The sequence below is a fragment of the Trichogramma pretiosum genome, unplaced genomic scaffold, assembly GCF_000599845.2.
Source record: "Trichogramma pretiosum strain Unisexual culture from Peru unplaced genomic scaffold, Tpre_2.0 scaffold56, whole genome shotgun sequence".
NCBI lineage: Eukaryota > Metazoa > Arthropoda > Insecta > Hymenoptera > Trichogrammatidae > Trichogramma > Trichogramma pretiosum.
Genome location: NW_019641680.1, coordinates 536,941 through 555,442, shown reverse-complemented (window position 1 = coordinate 555,442; position 18,502 = coordinate 536,941). Strand labels below are relative to the sequence as shown.

The following is an 18,502-nucleotide window of genomic DNA, read 5'->3' as shown; positions in this document are numbered from 1 at the left end:
TTAAAATTTCATTGTGATAATATAGCCCTCCTCGCGCGCGCGTGTTTGTTATATCCCCGGCGAAAGTAGAAATCTCATCTGCATCCGCGTATATAGTATTATATTCAAATGAGCTTTTGCATAAATCAGGCCCTGGCAAATTAGTACATATGTATTTAGCCGGCCGTGGAGCAGCAGCAGCGGCAGCAGCAACGCAGCCTCATAATCCCATATATAGCGGCTTTTAATCCAGTACAGGAGCCGCCCGCTGCAGAATCAATAATAATTTTCCTACGGCGGCGGCGCGCACACAGGCACCCGGAGAGCGGCAGCACAGCCCCGCGCTCGTTTTCGGCCCGAAATTACAAACGATTGAAATCTGAATATTTCATGAAGCGCCGAGAGAGAGAGAAGAGAAGACTTGATAAGTTATAGCGCGTGTAATGCTTGATGAGCAAAAGCTCCCGCAGCGGCGCACAAAGTGCGTAGCGGCGCGTCGTCGTCGCGAGTTTTAGAAAACTTTTGTATTTATATACACGCGAGAGAAGTGCGTGGCATAATCACAACATAATGAGCGGCGCAATGCGTATTACGAAAGTTGATGATTGAAGCGTAATTTTTAATTCTTTTTTGTTTTTCGACGTTCAACGGAATCGCATTAAAAATTTCCGTATTATATGTATATGTACGTACCTTTATGAACCTCTCCCTGAGCGCGTCTTCGGGATAGACTCCGCGCTTTACGGCCTCCTCGGGGATTCCCTTGATCGTAGCTTGCACGAAGGCGTCTTTTTCAGCTGGAAAATTTCGGGCAAAATTTTGAGTGGAAAAATCTCATGGGTATAGCATAGTGAGAGAGAGAGAGAGAGAGAGAGAGTCGACGAGAAAGTGAGACGAGCTGCCGCTGCTCTGTCTCTGCTTTTAAATTTCTTAATTCACCGTTAAAGTTACCGAAAAACATGGCGAGGCAGCAGCTGTGCTTCGTCGTACACAAAACTCGGCGCAAAGGAGCATTATATATCGTTTAAATCAGAGAATCTTTACGCGCGATACGACACTTTTTCTCGCGACTTGTATCGTATTTTTTCACACGAATTAAATTGCGCTCGCCTCTCTCTTATCGCTTCATCTATGTGTAATTCCATTGTCTCTCTCTCTTTCTCTCTTTTCTCTGCCGCAAATATCATAAGCACGCGCGCGCATAAAAATACAACAAAAAAAAGTAGAGAAGAAGAAAAGCTGCTGGGCACGCTGCGACGGTAAATATGCTCGCGCGCGGCGCACTAAAAGTATATTATAAAACGCTCAACTCTCGGTGCCTTTCGTCGTTATTATTCGTTTCCCAACAGCAGCAGCAGCGAGAGACATTACTAGGCAGAAAATACTTGGTTGTCTTTTACCGTTCTTATACGGGGGGGGGGGGGGGTGGTAGAGCAGCGACGATAGCAGCAACAGCAGCAACAGCAACAGCAGCGAAAATTACGCGCGAAAGCAGAGGCGGAAAAATAATTGATAAGGGTGTGCGCGCGCTAGCGAGCCGAGCGAAAGTGTTTTTATGAATTACACGCGAATGGCTCGAGGAAACTGGCAGAGAGCGCGAGAAAGAGAGAGTAAACGGAAACGTTGTCCGTGAGGTGCTGCGAGGCGCATCTCTCTTCGCGAACAATAATTTTTTACTGTCTCCCGCGCGCCTCGTAATAATACACATTGTCCTCGTCGTCGACGACAAAAGGTCAGAGTGCTTTTTTCGAAATGATAATTTTTTCCAGATTAAACTTTCGTTTTTATATCCAAGAAGAAAACCACTCGGCGGCGTAAGGCTTCGAGTGGGGTAGGTAGGGGTCTTAACGAGAAGCAACAATCAGAGACAAATTGAATAATCAAATTGCATTATACTTACGAGCTGCCTTGACAATGGATCGAATCTCCGCGTCGAGTGGTCTCAGGGACTCCTGAGGTTTGGTGCCGGGCGGCGCCGCCTTCACGGCTCTGGCCAGGGACTGGCACGCGCCCCACATAAGCTGAGCCTCGTTTGCATCCTTCTCGGCCTCCATTCGACCTGTGCGTGAAACAGAAAATAAATAATATCTCCGGTTAGTTTATCATTTTTTCAAGTTTATTATGATACTTTTTTTTTCTACTTTACTGCAGCTACTATTTTTTCGAAAATCGAGCGGGGTGTCGCGCGCAAAGCTATCGACGACGACGACGACGCTGCTCCCCCGTCCGGTCTAAAATACGCTTTTACATCGAAAAGTTTTAAAAACGCTGACGATAATATTCGCCGAAAGCTCGGCGACGGTGGAGCAGGATATACGCGCGCGGTGGCGATGATATTTTTTGTCCTGCGCTTCGACTCGCAACGCTCGTATAATGTAAAAGTCGTAATATTATACGATAAACTTTGTTATCTCTCGTGTATACACACAGACACAATATGTATACGCCGGTCGAGGGTAAGGGGGGGGGGGGGGGGGGTTAAAGCTGAGAGCTGTTCATATATAACATTACACACAAGCTCTGGGAAAATTTTAACCGCTTCGATAAGTGAAAAAACTTTTTATTATTACTCCGTTGAACTTTTGCGCGATCCTCGCGCGCGCGCGCGCGCAGCAGTAGTGCACGATGTACATATACACGAGAGAGGCACTAGTGCGCGCGCGCGTTTACTCGCAACCTTTACTATGAAATACATAATGAAAAATGCATAACCACTTCTACGTCTCTCTCTCTCACTTCCATCTGGCTAGGCTCTTGGGCAAAAACTTCCCGGAAACTAGGATAAACATTAGTGTATGTGTATATGTACGGAGAGAGAGAGAGGAAGGAAAGGGGGCTCCTCGTCTGCGAAAGTTTTTTTTCTCTTTTTTTGAGGGGGATGCATATGCTCGCGGCGCAACGCGCGTCCACGCGTGTGTGCTGCTGCACTGCTCTCTCCGTCTCTATGTGACATTTTTTTACGATTTAGCACGGGGGCATTCCCAGTGAGTGAGAGAAAGGATGATTGAATCTCAAATGAATTGACACGCAAGCAGTAACGGTTTGACATATTTATCAAATCAAGTTAAAATTGATTTCAATTCCCTCTTTTTTTTCTTTTTTCTGCTCTTTTTTTCTACATCCATGAGAAAAAAAGACGGAGGGGTCACACGGATATAGCCTCTCCCTTCCCCTCCCCCCCTTCCGTCAGAGATACGGGCAATAAATTTTTCAGTCTAAAATATCCCGTATGTACGTCCCATCGTCGAATCGTATCGATTTGCTTATACGCGCGCTCGCAAGCTCGCATTCCCGAGTCGCGCCGAACGAGCTTGCGAGCGAGTATAAACAATTTAAATCGCGCGTATCAGTGTGCTTATAATATTAATTTCGAAACTTCGTTCCAAAGAATACGATGATACGTATTTACGTGCGTAATACCTACGTGCGTGTGTGTGTGTGTGCAAGGAAGACGCAGAGAGCGAGGTCGCGCGAAGCGCTGGAGCATACGGATATACGGGCGCTTCTGCATACACCTACAGAGCAAAAGAGTATAGCAGCAGTACAGCAGTGGGAGAGAGACCATCTCTCTCCTACCGAGTTGTAACGCAAATACAAAGCGCGTCATTTTAATTAAAACAAGTGATGAATGCTACACCGCCGGGGATTCTAATTAACGTTATGCAAAATAGTTCAGAAAATTGTCAAAAGTATGCGTACGTATACGGCATTGCAACAATTGCGGGGCTTGAAACGCATTAATCGAGGCGAAATTTATTGTAATAATTTTTAACGAGCTTAATGCGACCGAGTCTCGGTCGAATCGATCACGACGCCGCGACGCAACGACGAGCAAATAAACTTATTATTATCGGGGAAGGGTGATCGATCATCGAATTTATATTTATTCGATAATGATACGCGTTGATTGTCAATATTGACGGTTGATGATTCGCGCTCGATGATAAATATAAGAATTAAAAGAATCGAGTTAATTTGATATAAAAAGAGGTGTGCGTGCGGGTATCGAAATAGATACTGTTTTTTTGCGCGACTGGTATTTCATCAGAGAATGTACACACAGAAGCTAGGAAAAGAATTTAATTTTGAAGAGCATTTTTTGGAATTTCCATTTCTTTTTAGCTCCTTTGCAACTGCAATTTTCAGGATTTTCAAATAGTTATTTTAGTTAAAATGACTGAGAGATTCGATGAACCTTTAAACAATTAAAGTTTGGTATTGTACCAATGTCATCTGCAATTCCAATAAGCCAATGCTTTGTTTGAGCTTGCAAACCCTTTTTTTCAACTTATTCTTATTAATAATTTCCATAATACTCGAACGTCTCGTTATACTTTTCACTTTGTGCAGAAAGGGACTCTCTAATAAAATGAAATGCACGTCCGGATCTTATCTGCGAGCGAATACTTTGAACCTTTCAAAACGTCTATATTCGAATTCAAAACATTGTGTCTACTCATTCGCGTCTTATGTAACCTTATATAAGGGATGTACACGGACACGCGCACATGGCCAAGCGCGATATGTTTTTCATCTTGTTTTTCGAAAAACACCACTGGTCTATTCTTCACTTTTTTTTCCTCCTTCCTTTATCCTATGAGTGTGTTTACAGAGATACGACTTATATATATAATAATAATGCGGATTTATATCTTTCTTTCTTCCTTTCTACTTCTTCTTCTTCTTCTTCTTTTTCGTTCTTCAACTGTCTCTTTGGTGCAGGACAACCGACAAAGCAGATTTTGCGCGATCCGTGTTTTCCGAGCGACACTACAGAGAAAAAGACTTCCAAACGAGTGAGTTTAACCAGCCACGCGAAAAGAAGATGTTAAAAAGCTCTCCTCTTGCTGCTAGTGCAAGATTTTCTTCTTCTTCTTCTTCTTCTCCTTCTCCTTCTCTCCCTCTCTTTCGCTCGAAAGCTCGAACGTATATACAGATATATTACACGCTGCATAAGGATATGTAAACCTGCCCGATGTGCAGATATTTTAATTGTCTTCGCGCTTTTTTTCCTCTCTTTATTTCCCGGAGATCGAGATCACTTATGCGCGTTTCTCAGCTCGTATTCATCGAGCTATCGGAATGGGATACGGCCGACGGCACGAGAGCGAAATCGATATCGGCTCGTCGAGGGCTATACATATTCAAAATGAGATATAAAAACGGTGTAAAATTATTCTAGCCCGTTCTATTACCGTATATAAGAAACGTTTCATATCGCTACACGAGCCATCGAAACTTTCGAAAAACTTTTCGATTTCTGCATGTTAGCGGACCGATTTTCCGCATCTGGTACCTTCGCGGGGACACAGGACGTGTATAAGTGCTGGAGCGAGTGAGAGAGAGAGAGAGAGAAAGAAAAAAGTTGGAGCGTAAAAGTGGATCTAGCAAAAAAAGTCGATGTGTTAGTGTGAGAGAGAGAGTTGGAACGGCAGTAGCTTGTAAAATTTTTTGCTGACTCTATGTATTACGGGGCTTTATTTGCACATCGTAGGGTCGAGCGCGTGAATTGCGTATCCATGATCAAGAGGTGTGCACAGTAGCACCTAGCCGGCAGAGTATAACAAAAAAATTGCAACAAAAATTATTTGAAAAAAAAAACAATTTTTTTTTTCAATTCTATTTAAAAAAATAGAAGTCTCGTTCGTGCTGTCACGCTTTTTTTTGTGTACTTTAAAGACGTAAATTATTATTATAGCTGCACTAGATTGCGAGTGATTGTTTAAAACACTAATTCAATTCGATGAAGCAACATAATAAAAAATTAAATCATGTTTATCAAATACATAGTTTCTTTTTACTTCCTGAGGATTGTTTTCTTGTTTCACGAGTTTGTGTTTTATGCATATAACTGACAAGCCGACTACAACGGCAAACACACACGCATCCGCACAATAGTGCGATAACGTTATTGTATCCGACATTTTAATTGGCAATTCCTTCCGTTAAGTCTAATAACACACAGTCTCTTCCCCCGAAGTTACAGCGCAGCGTCTCTTGCTCAGCTGCCGTCGCTGCTCCTGAGTCAATACCGACGACTCCGAAGACGACGACGACGACGACAACGTCGGGCGTTTCGCCTTGTCATTTGGGTTAATCCGATCCGTCAACGCTCGCAACTCGCTCAAGATCTATATACTAATTCCCACTATAAGATATACTCGCAAATTATTCTCGAGCTATCTCTCTCTCTCTCTCTCTCAACGGAGTTAGCGAGTTTCGAGCTTGATTCTACATCGAGGATCGAAAGATGCAGCTTTTTTTTCGTGCAGTTTCTTACCTATAGCCGAGAGACTCTCAAGCTTGGACAAATTCGTAAGCAGGACCACCACACCCACCCCTCTCACGAAATGCCAACATTTCAGCGATCATAATTGAATCTTATCGCAGACGCGAGAGAGAGAGAGAGAGGCTGATTATTATTGTAATACTATCGATTGACCCGACGAGGAATTCGAGAAATTGCGCCGCGTATTATATACATAGCTAAGTCAATAATGTACACAATTGACTAATGGTATTGTAGCAGCGAGAGAGAATATGCGGCGCGCCGAGTTCTCTCTCTCTCTCTCTCTCTATGAAAGTTATAAATGTAATCCAAACCCTTGATATAATAGACGACGACGAAGACGTTTGAATTATTACCGATGACCGAAAAAAACAGGAGGAATAGCTGTTTTGTGTCGGGCGCGTGTTTCACTGATAATGGCCTCGTTGTGTGTGTGTTTCTGGTCCATTGTAATATCGCGACGTATTTTTCATTGTTTGCGCCTACCACCGCTGTAACTACCCTCCGCGCCGAAGGAGAATCGATTTGTTCGTATACCCAGTACGACAAATCGAATCAAATGGCTTATACCGTCGATCTACAAAACACACATATATACACACATTTACAAAAGGCCAAGTTTAACTTCTTCAAAATCACCACTCGAATAAACATGAATTCGCCGCCGGATTCTGCAGCAGCAGCAGCTGTACCCACCACCAATACTTTTTTTCCATTCAACACTCATAAAACTTGAATCCACGCTACTAGCCGTTCGCTTCGTTCGCTCGGCGTTAAAATTGCTTATTCAACTTTGACGTTGTTCAACGCCTTGGCCTCTGACCCAAGAGAGGCGCGCTTATACATGTATAGATGTATAGTAGTATAACGCGCGGGGCGCGTTATCGAGTCTCGAGAGTTGCGGCTACGGCGGCGGCGGCGAAATATTTAAGCATGAATCCATAAGTGCGGCGACGGCGACGGCCACCAGGTGTGTATACGAGAGAAGTTTGTCTTTGCTGCTGCTGCCTGCGTACCTTTCTATATACCACGCGCGCGCGCGCCTGAGATTTCTCCTGTGAATATGTAGCGCGCGCGAGACACGAGAAATAAGAAGCGCGCGCGCGCGCGCGAGACACTCTCTTTTGCACACGGCCGAGCGAGTTGAAAAAAAAAGGCTCGCGAGCTTTCGAGCTTTTTCAGAGAGCGAGAGAGAGAGAGAGAGAAATAAAGCAACGACGAGTTCTCGAATTAAATTGGAACTTTTTAAGGCGAGCTCGCTGCTGCTGCTGTGTAGTAGCTAGCTAGCTAGCTGCAACAGCAGCAGCAGCGTAAAACCGAACGCTATTTTCAATCGACGAAAACGTATGCACGCGCGCGTACTGCTGCTGCGAGTTTACCGTGCCGAGAAAATATTGCGCTCGCCTCTCTCTCTCTCTCTCTCTCTCTCTCTCTCTCTCTCTCTGTGTACTACGGTCAAGAGCGGCATCTAGGTAAACGTATACATACACAACGCGCGTTCGGCCCACGTATACAATCGAGTAAACCCCTGCGCTGGGTTTCTCTCTTTTTTTTCTCGTTCACTTTATTTCGTTACTTTGCATAAATGGCTCTGGGGGCTGTTGCTGCTTCGCGTATGCTTCTTCAAAGCTGTACCGCCGCTGCTGCTGCTGTGTACGCAATACATTTGGCTGGCTTCGAATTTATTAAAATCTCAACCGCAAAATACACTCCTCTCGTTGTAGACCATTCATATAAATAACACGTGTATATTATATAGCGTATGTATAATGCACAGAGAACGAGCAGCAGCAGTAACAGCATATCCGCAAATTTCTCTCTCTCTCTCTCTCTCTACACGAATAGCCATTAAACTCACTACTGCTGCCGCGCGGAGGCATAATATAACAGCAGTGTGTGTGTGTGTGTGTGCGGAGGCCAAGCAATGCAAATGACATAGTACTCCAAGCCGCATCGATGCGCCGCAGATCATAGAGCTTGATAGTTGCGCTTCTCTATCTCTCTCGCTCGTGCTCGTACAGACACTTTCTGCTGCTGCTGCTGCCTGCTGCTGCTGCCTGCCTGCCTGCACATACCGCAAATGGCGATGCGTTTATTAAAATCGATTAATCTTCGCCCTCTAGCCCCTATATAGATTTCCGATAGATTATTATGTGCATATACGTACACATACGTACAACGGGTTATATCGTGTGTACTATAGTATATAATATTGTGCATATACAGGCAAACCTCCGTATTCGCGGTTTCCTTATTCGCGATTTTTCGTATTCGCGGTTCGCTCATTTGTTACCTAACTTCAGTATTCGCGGATTTTATTTTCCGTATTCGCGGTTTTGAAGGTTAATTATTTTCGCGTGCGTATTATTTTCGGAAAATTTTTTTTAATTCTTTCAAAAAATGGCTCCACAATCGCGAAATGTGCCTGAGAAGAAACGTAATAAAAAAGTGTTCAATTTGGCCGAAAAAATCAAAATCCTGGATGCATTGGCATCTGGCGAAAAGAAATCGAGAGTATAGTGCAAAATTCAGCAGATGAGGAAATGGTTGAAGATGAAGATCCAGAACCCGTACTTACTTCCAAAGTGATCGGGGATATTTTAGCAGACGCAGAACGTCTCATTGAAAAAGCATTAACTTATGATCCTATCATGACACGTGACCGTACGGAGCCTTCAGTTTAAACAAGATATTGAAAAATCATTGCAGTGCTATAAGAATTTGTACAAAGATTTATTGCGTAGAGCAAAGCAACAAAGCTTAACTCAATATTTTTCTAAATTATAAATAAATTTACATCATAAATTTGATTTTCAGAGAAAAAAAATTTTTTCTAATATGCATACATGAAAATTTTGGCTGAGCAAGGAACCGAACCCCCCTTTTCCCATAAGAGCAATGTTTCCGTATTCGCGGTTTCCGTATTCGCGGTACTTTTTTGGAACCGAACCCCCGCGAATACGGAGGATTGCCTGTAGTCTCGAGAGGCCAACAATCCCATGTCAAACGAAAATTGCTCTTTTATTAATTACGGTTATGGCTGCAAATTGGCTGGAGAGAGAGAGAGAGATGAGCTTATTAAGGGATCCTCCACCGAAGATAAACATCGGAGATACGGCCGCGCGCTGCGCTGCAGAAAAAAAGACATTCGTACTCATGGCTGTCTCTCGACTTTTCTTGGTACTACTGCGACGTCTTTTCAAAACATCCTTGCTGGCGAGTAGTTCGTTTCATTTTTTTTTCTTTCTCTCTTTCTCTCCTCCTCGTCGCGTACTACTAACAAAGAGCTAAGCGTATGCTCTCTGCCCTTCTGCGCAGTCTACTCTATATATGTCTCTGTCTCTCTCTCTCTCTTACGTATATCCAGCGGCAATATTTTTCTTTTTTAAACCACTTTAGTCCGAGCAAACATGTACCGTTCGAAATATCTTACGGGCGAGGTATGTATGTATATAAACGCACGCAGACATTTTCACCGAAGTAAAGACGTCGGTGCTGCTGCTGCTGAGTGCCAAGATACACGCGATGCATATGCTTCGAGCGATAAGCTGAAAGCACCGAGAGATGCATTTCTTTGAGCAACTTTTACATATTTTTTGGGGGGAAGGAGAGCTTGCGCGAGCTTGCGACGCTAAACTACTACTACTACTACTGCTCGCAGGCTTGTTGGCGCGCGCTCGGCGCTGGTAAACACGCGCATATCGCGAAACGAGGAAAATGAGATGCTCGCGCACAGATTGCTATTTACATTTTTCATATAATACGCGCAGGGGGGGGACAAGGTATACGGGAATTTAACGGATTTTATGCGAGAGAGAGAGAAAACTCGGACTCTTTGATCGCGATAATACCGTCCTTTGATTTGCATCGCCGGCATAAGCTCGCGCGCCGAATAAAAATCCATCCCGAGGCTATATATGAACGAGCCCGCGTCGCGCCCAAATAATTATCGTGTCGTACACTGCCAGCGATACGCTTCGAATGTTATTTGCGTAAACTTTCTCAATTATTGCTACGCACGCCCGCTCCTCCCTCCCGTGCAAAGTACAACAATGCATTACTTGTATAAACTCGCGTATGTATATATATAGTTGTTGTAGGTATATATAGAGCCAGTCGGAGAATTTTCGGCAATCGCTATCGGGCACTAAAAGTTATTATATACACACATACACAGACATACATGCGTGTCCGTGAGATATGTATTTGCGGAGGCAGCGATTCAAACGCTTGAATGCACAGTTCGAACTTCCCTCTCTCTCGAGCTATAGCGGCAGTACTTGTTGTTTCGCGCGCGAAGCTTTTCCATTTGCCGCGGCGTCGATTCATGCTCAGCGGACCAATTCGTACATATTCGACAGATATGAGTGCGTACGTACATATATATGTGAATGCCATAGAATATATAAAGCAAGTCCGGCTCTCTGCGTACCCTTTTTAGCGCGAGTGCGCGCGGCAAAAGAGCACCGCGCGTTAACGCTGCAAATAACCCCCCCCCCCTCTCTCTCTCTCTCTCTGCGCAGCGCGACTGCAATTGATTTTCGCGAGGGTGGCTTTAAAAATCTGTTGCCGCTCGTACGCAGGGATGAATAATCAGCTGCTGCTGCTGCTGCTGCTGCTGCGGGCGCGTTAGACGAATGACGCGCTGCCACCAGCCACTGCGAGTGTTGCACTGCTGCTGCTGCTGTGCACAGGTGTACGCTTGCGGTGCAACAAATTGCATCCCATCGCATTGCTCTCTGGCACGTGTGCACTACTACCACTGCTGCTGCAGTCATCTTCTCGTGCTCGAATACATTGGTCTTGAAGGTGCACGAGTCGGGGGGGTATATCTTCAAGCGCGTCGACGGCGTGCGAGCTATTATCGCAAAAGATTTATCGCTTTTGCCGCTACACTCCAAGCTCTATCTCTCTCTCTCTCTCTCTGTATGTGCGTCTGAGCTCTACTATATACCGCTTTGTTCTCTCCAAACAACGAGGCAGCAACGGCAACGGCGGCGGCGAACTTGCTAATTTACAAACTCGAGTGCGAGTCTATGCTGCTAAAGCAGCACAGAGAGCTTATGTATATATACGCGCGGCGTGGCGTATTTGCGCGAGGGATCCCCCGTTTTAAAGCTCCGTATTAAGCTCTCTCTAGTAGTAGTAGTAGTGGCAGCGCCGCCGAGCTCTCAGCAGCATCTCGCGCGTACGTCACGTTTTTGCACTTTGCCGCGTGTACGGGGAGCCTCCTGTGCGATGCTTTACGCGTAGTATACGTATCGTCGAGATCTCTCTGCTGCGTCCTCGAGACGATTACAGCGCAACTTCGTTTCGATGCTCTTTTAGGGTGTATAGGTATAGGTATAAAGGCTCTTGACTCCGAGCGCTAAAAGTCGATATAATGGATGCTGTAAGCGAACAAACGAGCTGAAGGATAGCTCTTTTCTCCCTTTTTTGAATGCTGTGACGATTCGGGGGGTTATTTTTCGGGAGAAAGCTCGTGACCACGAGTAGCAGTGCATCGGCATTTCATTAACTTCCTGTTCTCTGCAGAGCGAGAAAGAGGACTCGTCGTGTAGTAGTAGTAGTAGTACAACACGCGTCGTAGGGTACCAACTCTTCCTTCCTTGTTCAGAAACAGCTGCCGCGAGCGTTTTGTGCAGCGCGAGCGCGCGCGGATATTACTCCGTATGCGCGTGTTCCCGACGTGGTCCCTCTCTCTTTCGCTCTCTATATATACCTATATGTATAATAACGTACGAGCAAAACGCCAAATTAAAGCACCTTCTTCCTCGGCGCGCATACGTGATGAACGTCGTCGTCGTCGTTTCGTCGCATGTGACCCCTACACATCGGAGCGACGGCAGCACAGCTTTTCACAGCTTTTCTCTGCGCGCTTAGACGTGTGTGTGTACGTGTGTGTGTGTATGCTTTGGAGCCCGAGTGACGCCGACCACGCGTGCGGATGCGGGCAGCACAGTAGCTTTGAGACTAATTGCGGCGTATGGCGCGTGAAACGCGCGTACGTGTACGGGTGGGGGGCGTTTGATTATAATCGCATGAATTTTCAGACTAAGCGCCATTATCATCTTTTGTGCGAGGTACAGGGGGGTAGGTACGTGGAGGGTACGTAGACTAATCAGTCGGCGCGCGGCACGTCTCGTTGGGCTCGCACCGTTGCTCGACGCGACACCGATCGCTCGTGCTACTATACGTATAATATCGAGCTCTTTATGCAATGACAAAATGCGCCATGAAGCGTTGCAGCGGAGGGGGGCCGTTCGAGTTGGCAGCGTCGCAATCAGCTGATTCGGATGCCGGAGCGAGAGAGACAGCAGCGTCTGTCTGTGTTGACGCTCGTTCGATAAGGTAATACCGCACGCTTATATCATTTACTGCAGTAAACCATTATCGGGCACTCGTCCGTTTCGCGATTTCGTTAGTTGAAAAATAATAAATACACCTGTACATCTGACGCGTGCACGGCTGAAAAGGAGCAGCAGCAGACAGACAGACAGACGCTGAGTTTCGAGTCTTATTTCAGTGATGGATATTGAAAATGTGTTCGCGCGGCTCGGTTTCGAGATCGATCGGAACGTCATCAGGGGAATTTCCAAACCGTACTGCATGAAAACGCACGATATCGGAAGGGTCATACTCGATGTTCTGTCGGAAAATCCCGATCACGTTGCGCAGGTACATTGATAACATTTATAAGTACGTTTCGATGAATTTTGAATTTCGTAGAGTATTTATTTATTTAGCAAAACAATTGTTTTGTAAATATATTGAAAATGCGATAAGTAAGACGAGCGAAAATTCAGAAGTATTAATACAAGCGACTGACAGTAATAATTACTCTGCACTGAGAAAAATTTATGGGAAATTTTCAAATAAATGTTATAAAAATTACCAAGTTTTGTTGTAATTAATGTATGATCTCTAATTACGAAATTTTCAACTATAATTTTTAGAAAACATTACCAAGCAAGTACGAAATATTGTTATGGGCATTGCAAAAAACTAATCTGTATCAAAAATCGTCAAGTTAGACATCAAAAATCTTGATTTGGTTTAGATTCACGAATCGCCGATAGATGGCGAACGAAAATTTTTAGAAAAACTCCCAAGTGGTAAAATATTTTCTGGAATTAATATATGAAGTTTTTATACAGTAGTATCGATATAAGATTCAAGCCACCATCAATTTCTCTCGCACGTCGCCAATTAACGAGTAGAAAAATTCTCGTCATCGGTCGAAAATAATCATTCGTATCGATGTAAAGCGCGTCGTTCATGATACACGACCGTGTTTAACTTCGAAAATCATGATGCAGATCGAGGCCGAGACCGGCAAACGAACGGCTCACGGCGAAACGAGAGAGGCATCGGTAGCAACGACGTAATTTCCATTTGCATAGATAACGAGCTCGACGCGTACGTACCCCAATTGGCCTGCTACTATACGTGGGAGCTGCTTATAATCCCTGGCATCCCCAGGTCGGCCTGGGTAAGTAGTATAGCCTCGCGGAAAATGAATAACTCAAAAAACGTATTAACGATCGTACGGAAAATTCCGACGCAGAATCGGCTCGACGCTCTGATGCAGCTGGTGCGGCCGAGGGTGATCACCGAAGCGGCAAAACTCAAAAACGTCGCTACGAAGATCGTCGTTTTTGGAAGTCACTCGGATCACGAATCGCTCGACGACGTATTGTCGCGCGAACGAGCCTTTTCGAGAAACATCCTGCGATTCCGGCGCCACGAGGATATTTCACGCCGAGTTCGAGCCCGAGGAGACGTGCAAAGTCATTTAAAAATTTAGGGTACATAATTTACTAAATGTTGAGATGTTGCTAAAAATCACCACGAATTTTACGTGTTAGGTGTCTTGGTTCTTCATCACGCCCGACATGATTAACGCATTCAACAAGGCTCGAGTGTTCAAAAGGTACGAGCTCGAGTCTTTGAAGCTCATTCAGACGGGTGGCTCGAAAATAAGCCGAGACATTTTTGAAGCGTTCCAGGCGGACTTGCCGCGCGTCACGGTTCTACAAGGATACGGTAATCATCTCATTTTTACGACAAAAAAAATGTTTGATCTAAATCTCAACGATGTAATAACAGGAATGTGCGAATTGGGAGGCACGGACACGATGCAGACGGAGAAGCGCAAGAGGGTCGAGTCGACTCGGCCGGCTTCGTGATCGATCACGTGCGAGTGAAAATCGTGGATAAGGAGACGGTCGCAGCAGCTCTCGGGCCGAACGAGACCGGAGAATTGTACTGCAAATCGTCGACAATGACGCCGGGTTACCTGAGGAAACCCCGAGGCTACGAGCGAGCTCATCGACTCCGAGGGTATATACATCCACCATTATGAGCATTACATTGTTTCGCATTCGCGCGAGTTAATTATATCAAAGCAGCGGCAAATATTCTTCCCCCCGCGTGTATATAACGTGCCTTTGTCGCTATATACGCATATACAGCAGCGGCTCCTGAGTAAATCGAAATAATTCACAGGTTGGATTCGCTCCGGAGACAAAGCTTATTACGAGAGACGAGGCAGCGGCGGGCGAGGTCTTCGTCGTTGAAAGATTAAAGCAGGTGATGAAGTTCCGGGCTTATCACATTTCGCCGCGCACGGAAATCGAGCGAGTTCTGCTGCTGCTGCTCGGCCATCATCCGGGCGTAATGGAAGTGGCTGCTGTGGTGCTGCCCGCCGTGCCTCATGAATTAGACGGCGAGCGAGCCATGGCTTTTGTCACGCGAGTAGTAGCGTCGGCGGCCAAGAGGTAACGAGCTTTTTACTTTTTCACAACGCGCGACGCTACCAGTATAACACGAGTAGTAGCAGCAGCAGCAGCAAAAGAAGCAGCAGCAACGAGCCCCGTCTTTGTCTTTAATTTTGTGCCTGTGCATTTATAATAAAAAGGTTACCGAGGAGGAATTAATCCAGCTAAGTGCCACTCTCGTGCCGAGTCGAAGAAACTTCGTCGGGGCGGAGTAGTGCAGTTCGCTCGCGGAGATGCCGCCGTCGGGCAAGATTGCGCGCGGCGAATTGATAACGATGGCCAAATCACTGCCGCCGCCAAGCGCTCCTGAGGCGGCTGAAAATCGATGCTACTGCTGCTGCTACACGTGAAATGTATGATGTCTGGGGCCAATTTGTATGCGCGACTCGATCTCGACTCTCGAGCGACGACGACGACGATGATAATAAAAAAAAAACAAATTAAATAAAATAAATAAAGCTCATTGGTAGAAAGCGAATTTTTCTCGTATTCTCTTTTGTTGCTACTACCACCCATTAAAGGCGAGGGAGAGGCGAGGGAGAAAAAAAAATGAACGATCAGAAAAAACGAGTTTCGCATTCGCCGCACTATTGGCCGACTGCCAAATTTCAATGCGTACAACTTGTACGCTATATATAACACGGACTTGCATGTGTAATCTAAGCAGGAACTGTTCTACGCGTTACAAAAGGCGAGTACGGGGGAGGATGGAAAAGGAGCTTTAATTTCCATTGAAATTAGTTAATATTAAAAGTTCATTCTAACTGAGAGAAGTTTATATGAACTCTCTCTGTGCGAGTGAGAGAGTAAGAGAGTAAAATGTCGAAAGTTAATCCACACCGACGTCTTTAACATTGCGCTGCTGGCAATTTTCCCAAGACTGAAAATTCGCCTACTGAAATATCTTCTCTCCTTATTCGAACTGCAATCAATTCGGCTGACGGAGGACGACGACGACGAGCAAACGAGAGAGACTCGAGAGAATATAACTAAAAGCGAACCGTTTTACGTTCGAATTCAAAACTGTCATTCGTTATCATGATTCGAAATTTTACGATCCCCAACGAGTAGTAGTAGTAGTAGTAGCGGATAGATACTAGTCGCTCTCGCATATTTATTAGGGCATAAAAGAAAAAAATACATATAATGAAACATTTGCGTTTTACGACTAGACTCTCTCTCTCTCAGCGTAGTAATAGCAGTAGTCTTTGGGAGCCAATCGCACTGGGTCATCTCTACCTCTCTCTCTAACTAAGAAAATAACCAGCTTTTATATCGAGGCCGTAAAAATTATTAATCAGCTGGCGAAACTCACCTCTCCGGATTATTCATTACTACACGTGGCATTCGATGCCGAACGGACGCGTGAATAAATAAACTTTGACATAATCATCATCGTCGTCGTCGTCGTCGTCGTCGTCGTCGTCTCTCTCCGTGTACGCACGTGCAACCCACCCGCGGTCGCAAACTGTCTCGTCAATTTGTAATGCGGTAGTTTCCGAAAAGTTTCGGCAAGGCGCGGGGGGAAACCATCGAAGCTCCCTCGAAAATCCACTGCCATGCCAGTGCCTGCGCAAGCACAAGCATCCACCAAAACGCGTATAGCGGTATATAATACACTCGGCGCATTCGCAAAAGCTCAAACACACGGAACTTGGACATGAATTAGCTAAAGCTCTCGTCGGAGTCGCGGCGCAAACTTCTCGCACGCGCTCGTGTACATAAGTAGGTATGTAGTACGTGAGTCGGTGTGCGTGTGTATATAGTATAAAGTCGCAGCCCCCCGGAGCGATTTCAACGAGCGACTTGCGGGAGGGGGTATGGGGTGCCCATAAAACAACGGCCGCGTTTACGAATGGTATTACACTCGCGTGCGTCGAAGGAGAGAACTCATCCGGCGGTGGCTCGCACACAGGGCGCGTCTATACAAAACATGTACGTATACAGTGGCAGTAGTAGTGGTAAGTATATGTATATAGGGTAAGCCTGACAGGAGCAGCAGTAACGGGAGGTGCGCGTCAGACAAAATCGTCGTTTCCTACCCCGCAGTCGAAACTCGCAGTCAAGTTGTTTTCGTCGCGGCTGGCATATTCATGAAGGCGCAACAACAAGCTGTGCTGCTACAGCAGTGACTACTACTACTACTACTACGGCTGAAAAGTAAAATTTAGTAGCAGTGGTGTTGGTATACTGACTTTTGATGGCCTCGTCGAGTCCGCGCAGCCTGCCGATGACCGCAGCCAGCTGATTCTTGCTCTTGCTCGAGTCCTGCTCCTTCTGCTCGCTCAGCGCCCGCTCGATCTTGCGGTCCATCTCGCGGTCCTTGGCGCCCAGTGCCTCGCGCATGTGGTCCGCGTGCACCTGGGCCTGCAGCATCAGCTGGCGCCTCAGCTCGTCGTCCAGCACCTTGCGCTCGGCCAACAACTACAGTAGTACAGAGAATATTTCCGTGTTAGTTTACTGCCGTATATGGTAGTAGTGTATAATATTCGTGTATATAATATATAAACTAGATTGATCGAAGGGAGAGGGCTATAAGAGCTTTAAACAGACGAATGCAGCAGCCTCGCAGAGAGAGAGAGAGTCACGAGGGAGCAACGGGAGGGAAGGGAGAAGGGAGGTATATCAGTATTCCAGATGCATCGGGCACGCGATAGACGAGAGCGGCTACACGCGCGACGGGGTAGTAGAGGTATATTTGCTTGCGCGAGAGAGACGCGCACGCAAAGAGCAAGCCTAATTTCTGGGTCGGGAGTGGTATACACACACACACACATACTCGTACAGACGTATATATAAGAGGGGGAGAAAAAAAACGACGAAGCTCTCTCTCTCTCTCTTGCATGTGTATACGTATAGGTGAAGGTATTTACGACGAGCACGTAGGAAGCGCGTGTTCCTTCGTTCCTCACTCTCTCTTGAGAAGAGAGGCTTGACTGTATAACGTATGTGCATTTTTGCAGGATAGACTGCTGCTGCGGAGTAACGGCGAGCCTAGCCTATATAGCCAGGGAGTAGCAGCAGCAGCAACCCCGCGGGATTGTGTGCGGAGGTTTGCGGCGCCGCGTGCGGATTTAGCCTCCTCCTCCTTAGATATACCAGTAGCAGTGGTAGTAGTGGTAGTGGTGTAGTATAGAGTACGGAAAACGAAGACGAGTGTGAGTTGTGTGTATGGATTGCGCGTGCACGTCTTGCGCGCGAGCGGCTCTGCAGGGCGGGGAGGGATCGGGAGCTTTTTCTCGGCAGAGCTACTACTACTACCACTGCTATATACTCTCTCTATGTCGCGTATACGGATTTTTTTCTGTCAGCCGCGTATACAACGGATTTAAAGATATTCAGCTGCTAGCCTAGCTAGACTGGATGGTTGTGCTGCTAGCTGGTTGGATACGAGATCTCTCGTTATATATATATATATATTCTCGAGTTAAAACGTTTTTTATCGAGTCATTTC

At 45.9% G+C, this 18,502-nt stretch overlaps 1 protein-coding gene across 2 annotated transcripts in view; it reads right to left on the bottom strand.

The window, feature by feature from the left end:
- LOC106658146 (MICOS complex subunit Mic60) overlaps positions 1–18,502 on the bottom strand; it is a 33,827-nt gene that overhangs the window by 3,214 nt on the left and 12,111 nt on the right. For both annotated transcript variants that reach the window (XM_014379973.2, XM_014379975.2), the window contains 3 exons: positions 17,244–17,472; positions 1,880–2,038; positions 673–776 (listed from right to left, as the gene is read on the bottom strand). In XM_014379973.2, coding sequence (XP_014235459.1) covers positions 673–776; positions 1,880–2,038; positions 17,244–17,472 — 492 coding nt within the window. The remainder of the gene's footprint in view (positions 1–672; positions 777–1,879; positions 2,039–17,243; positions 17,473–18,502) is intronic.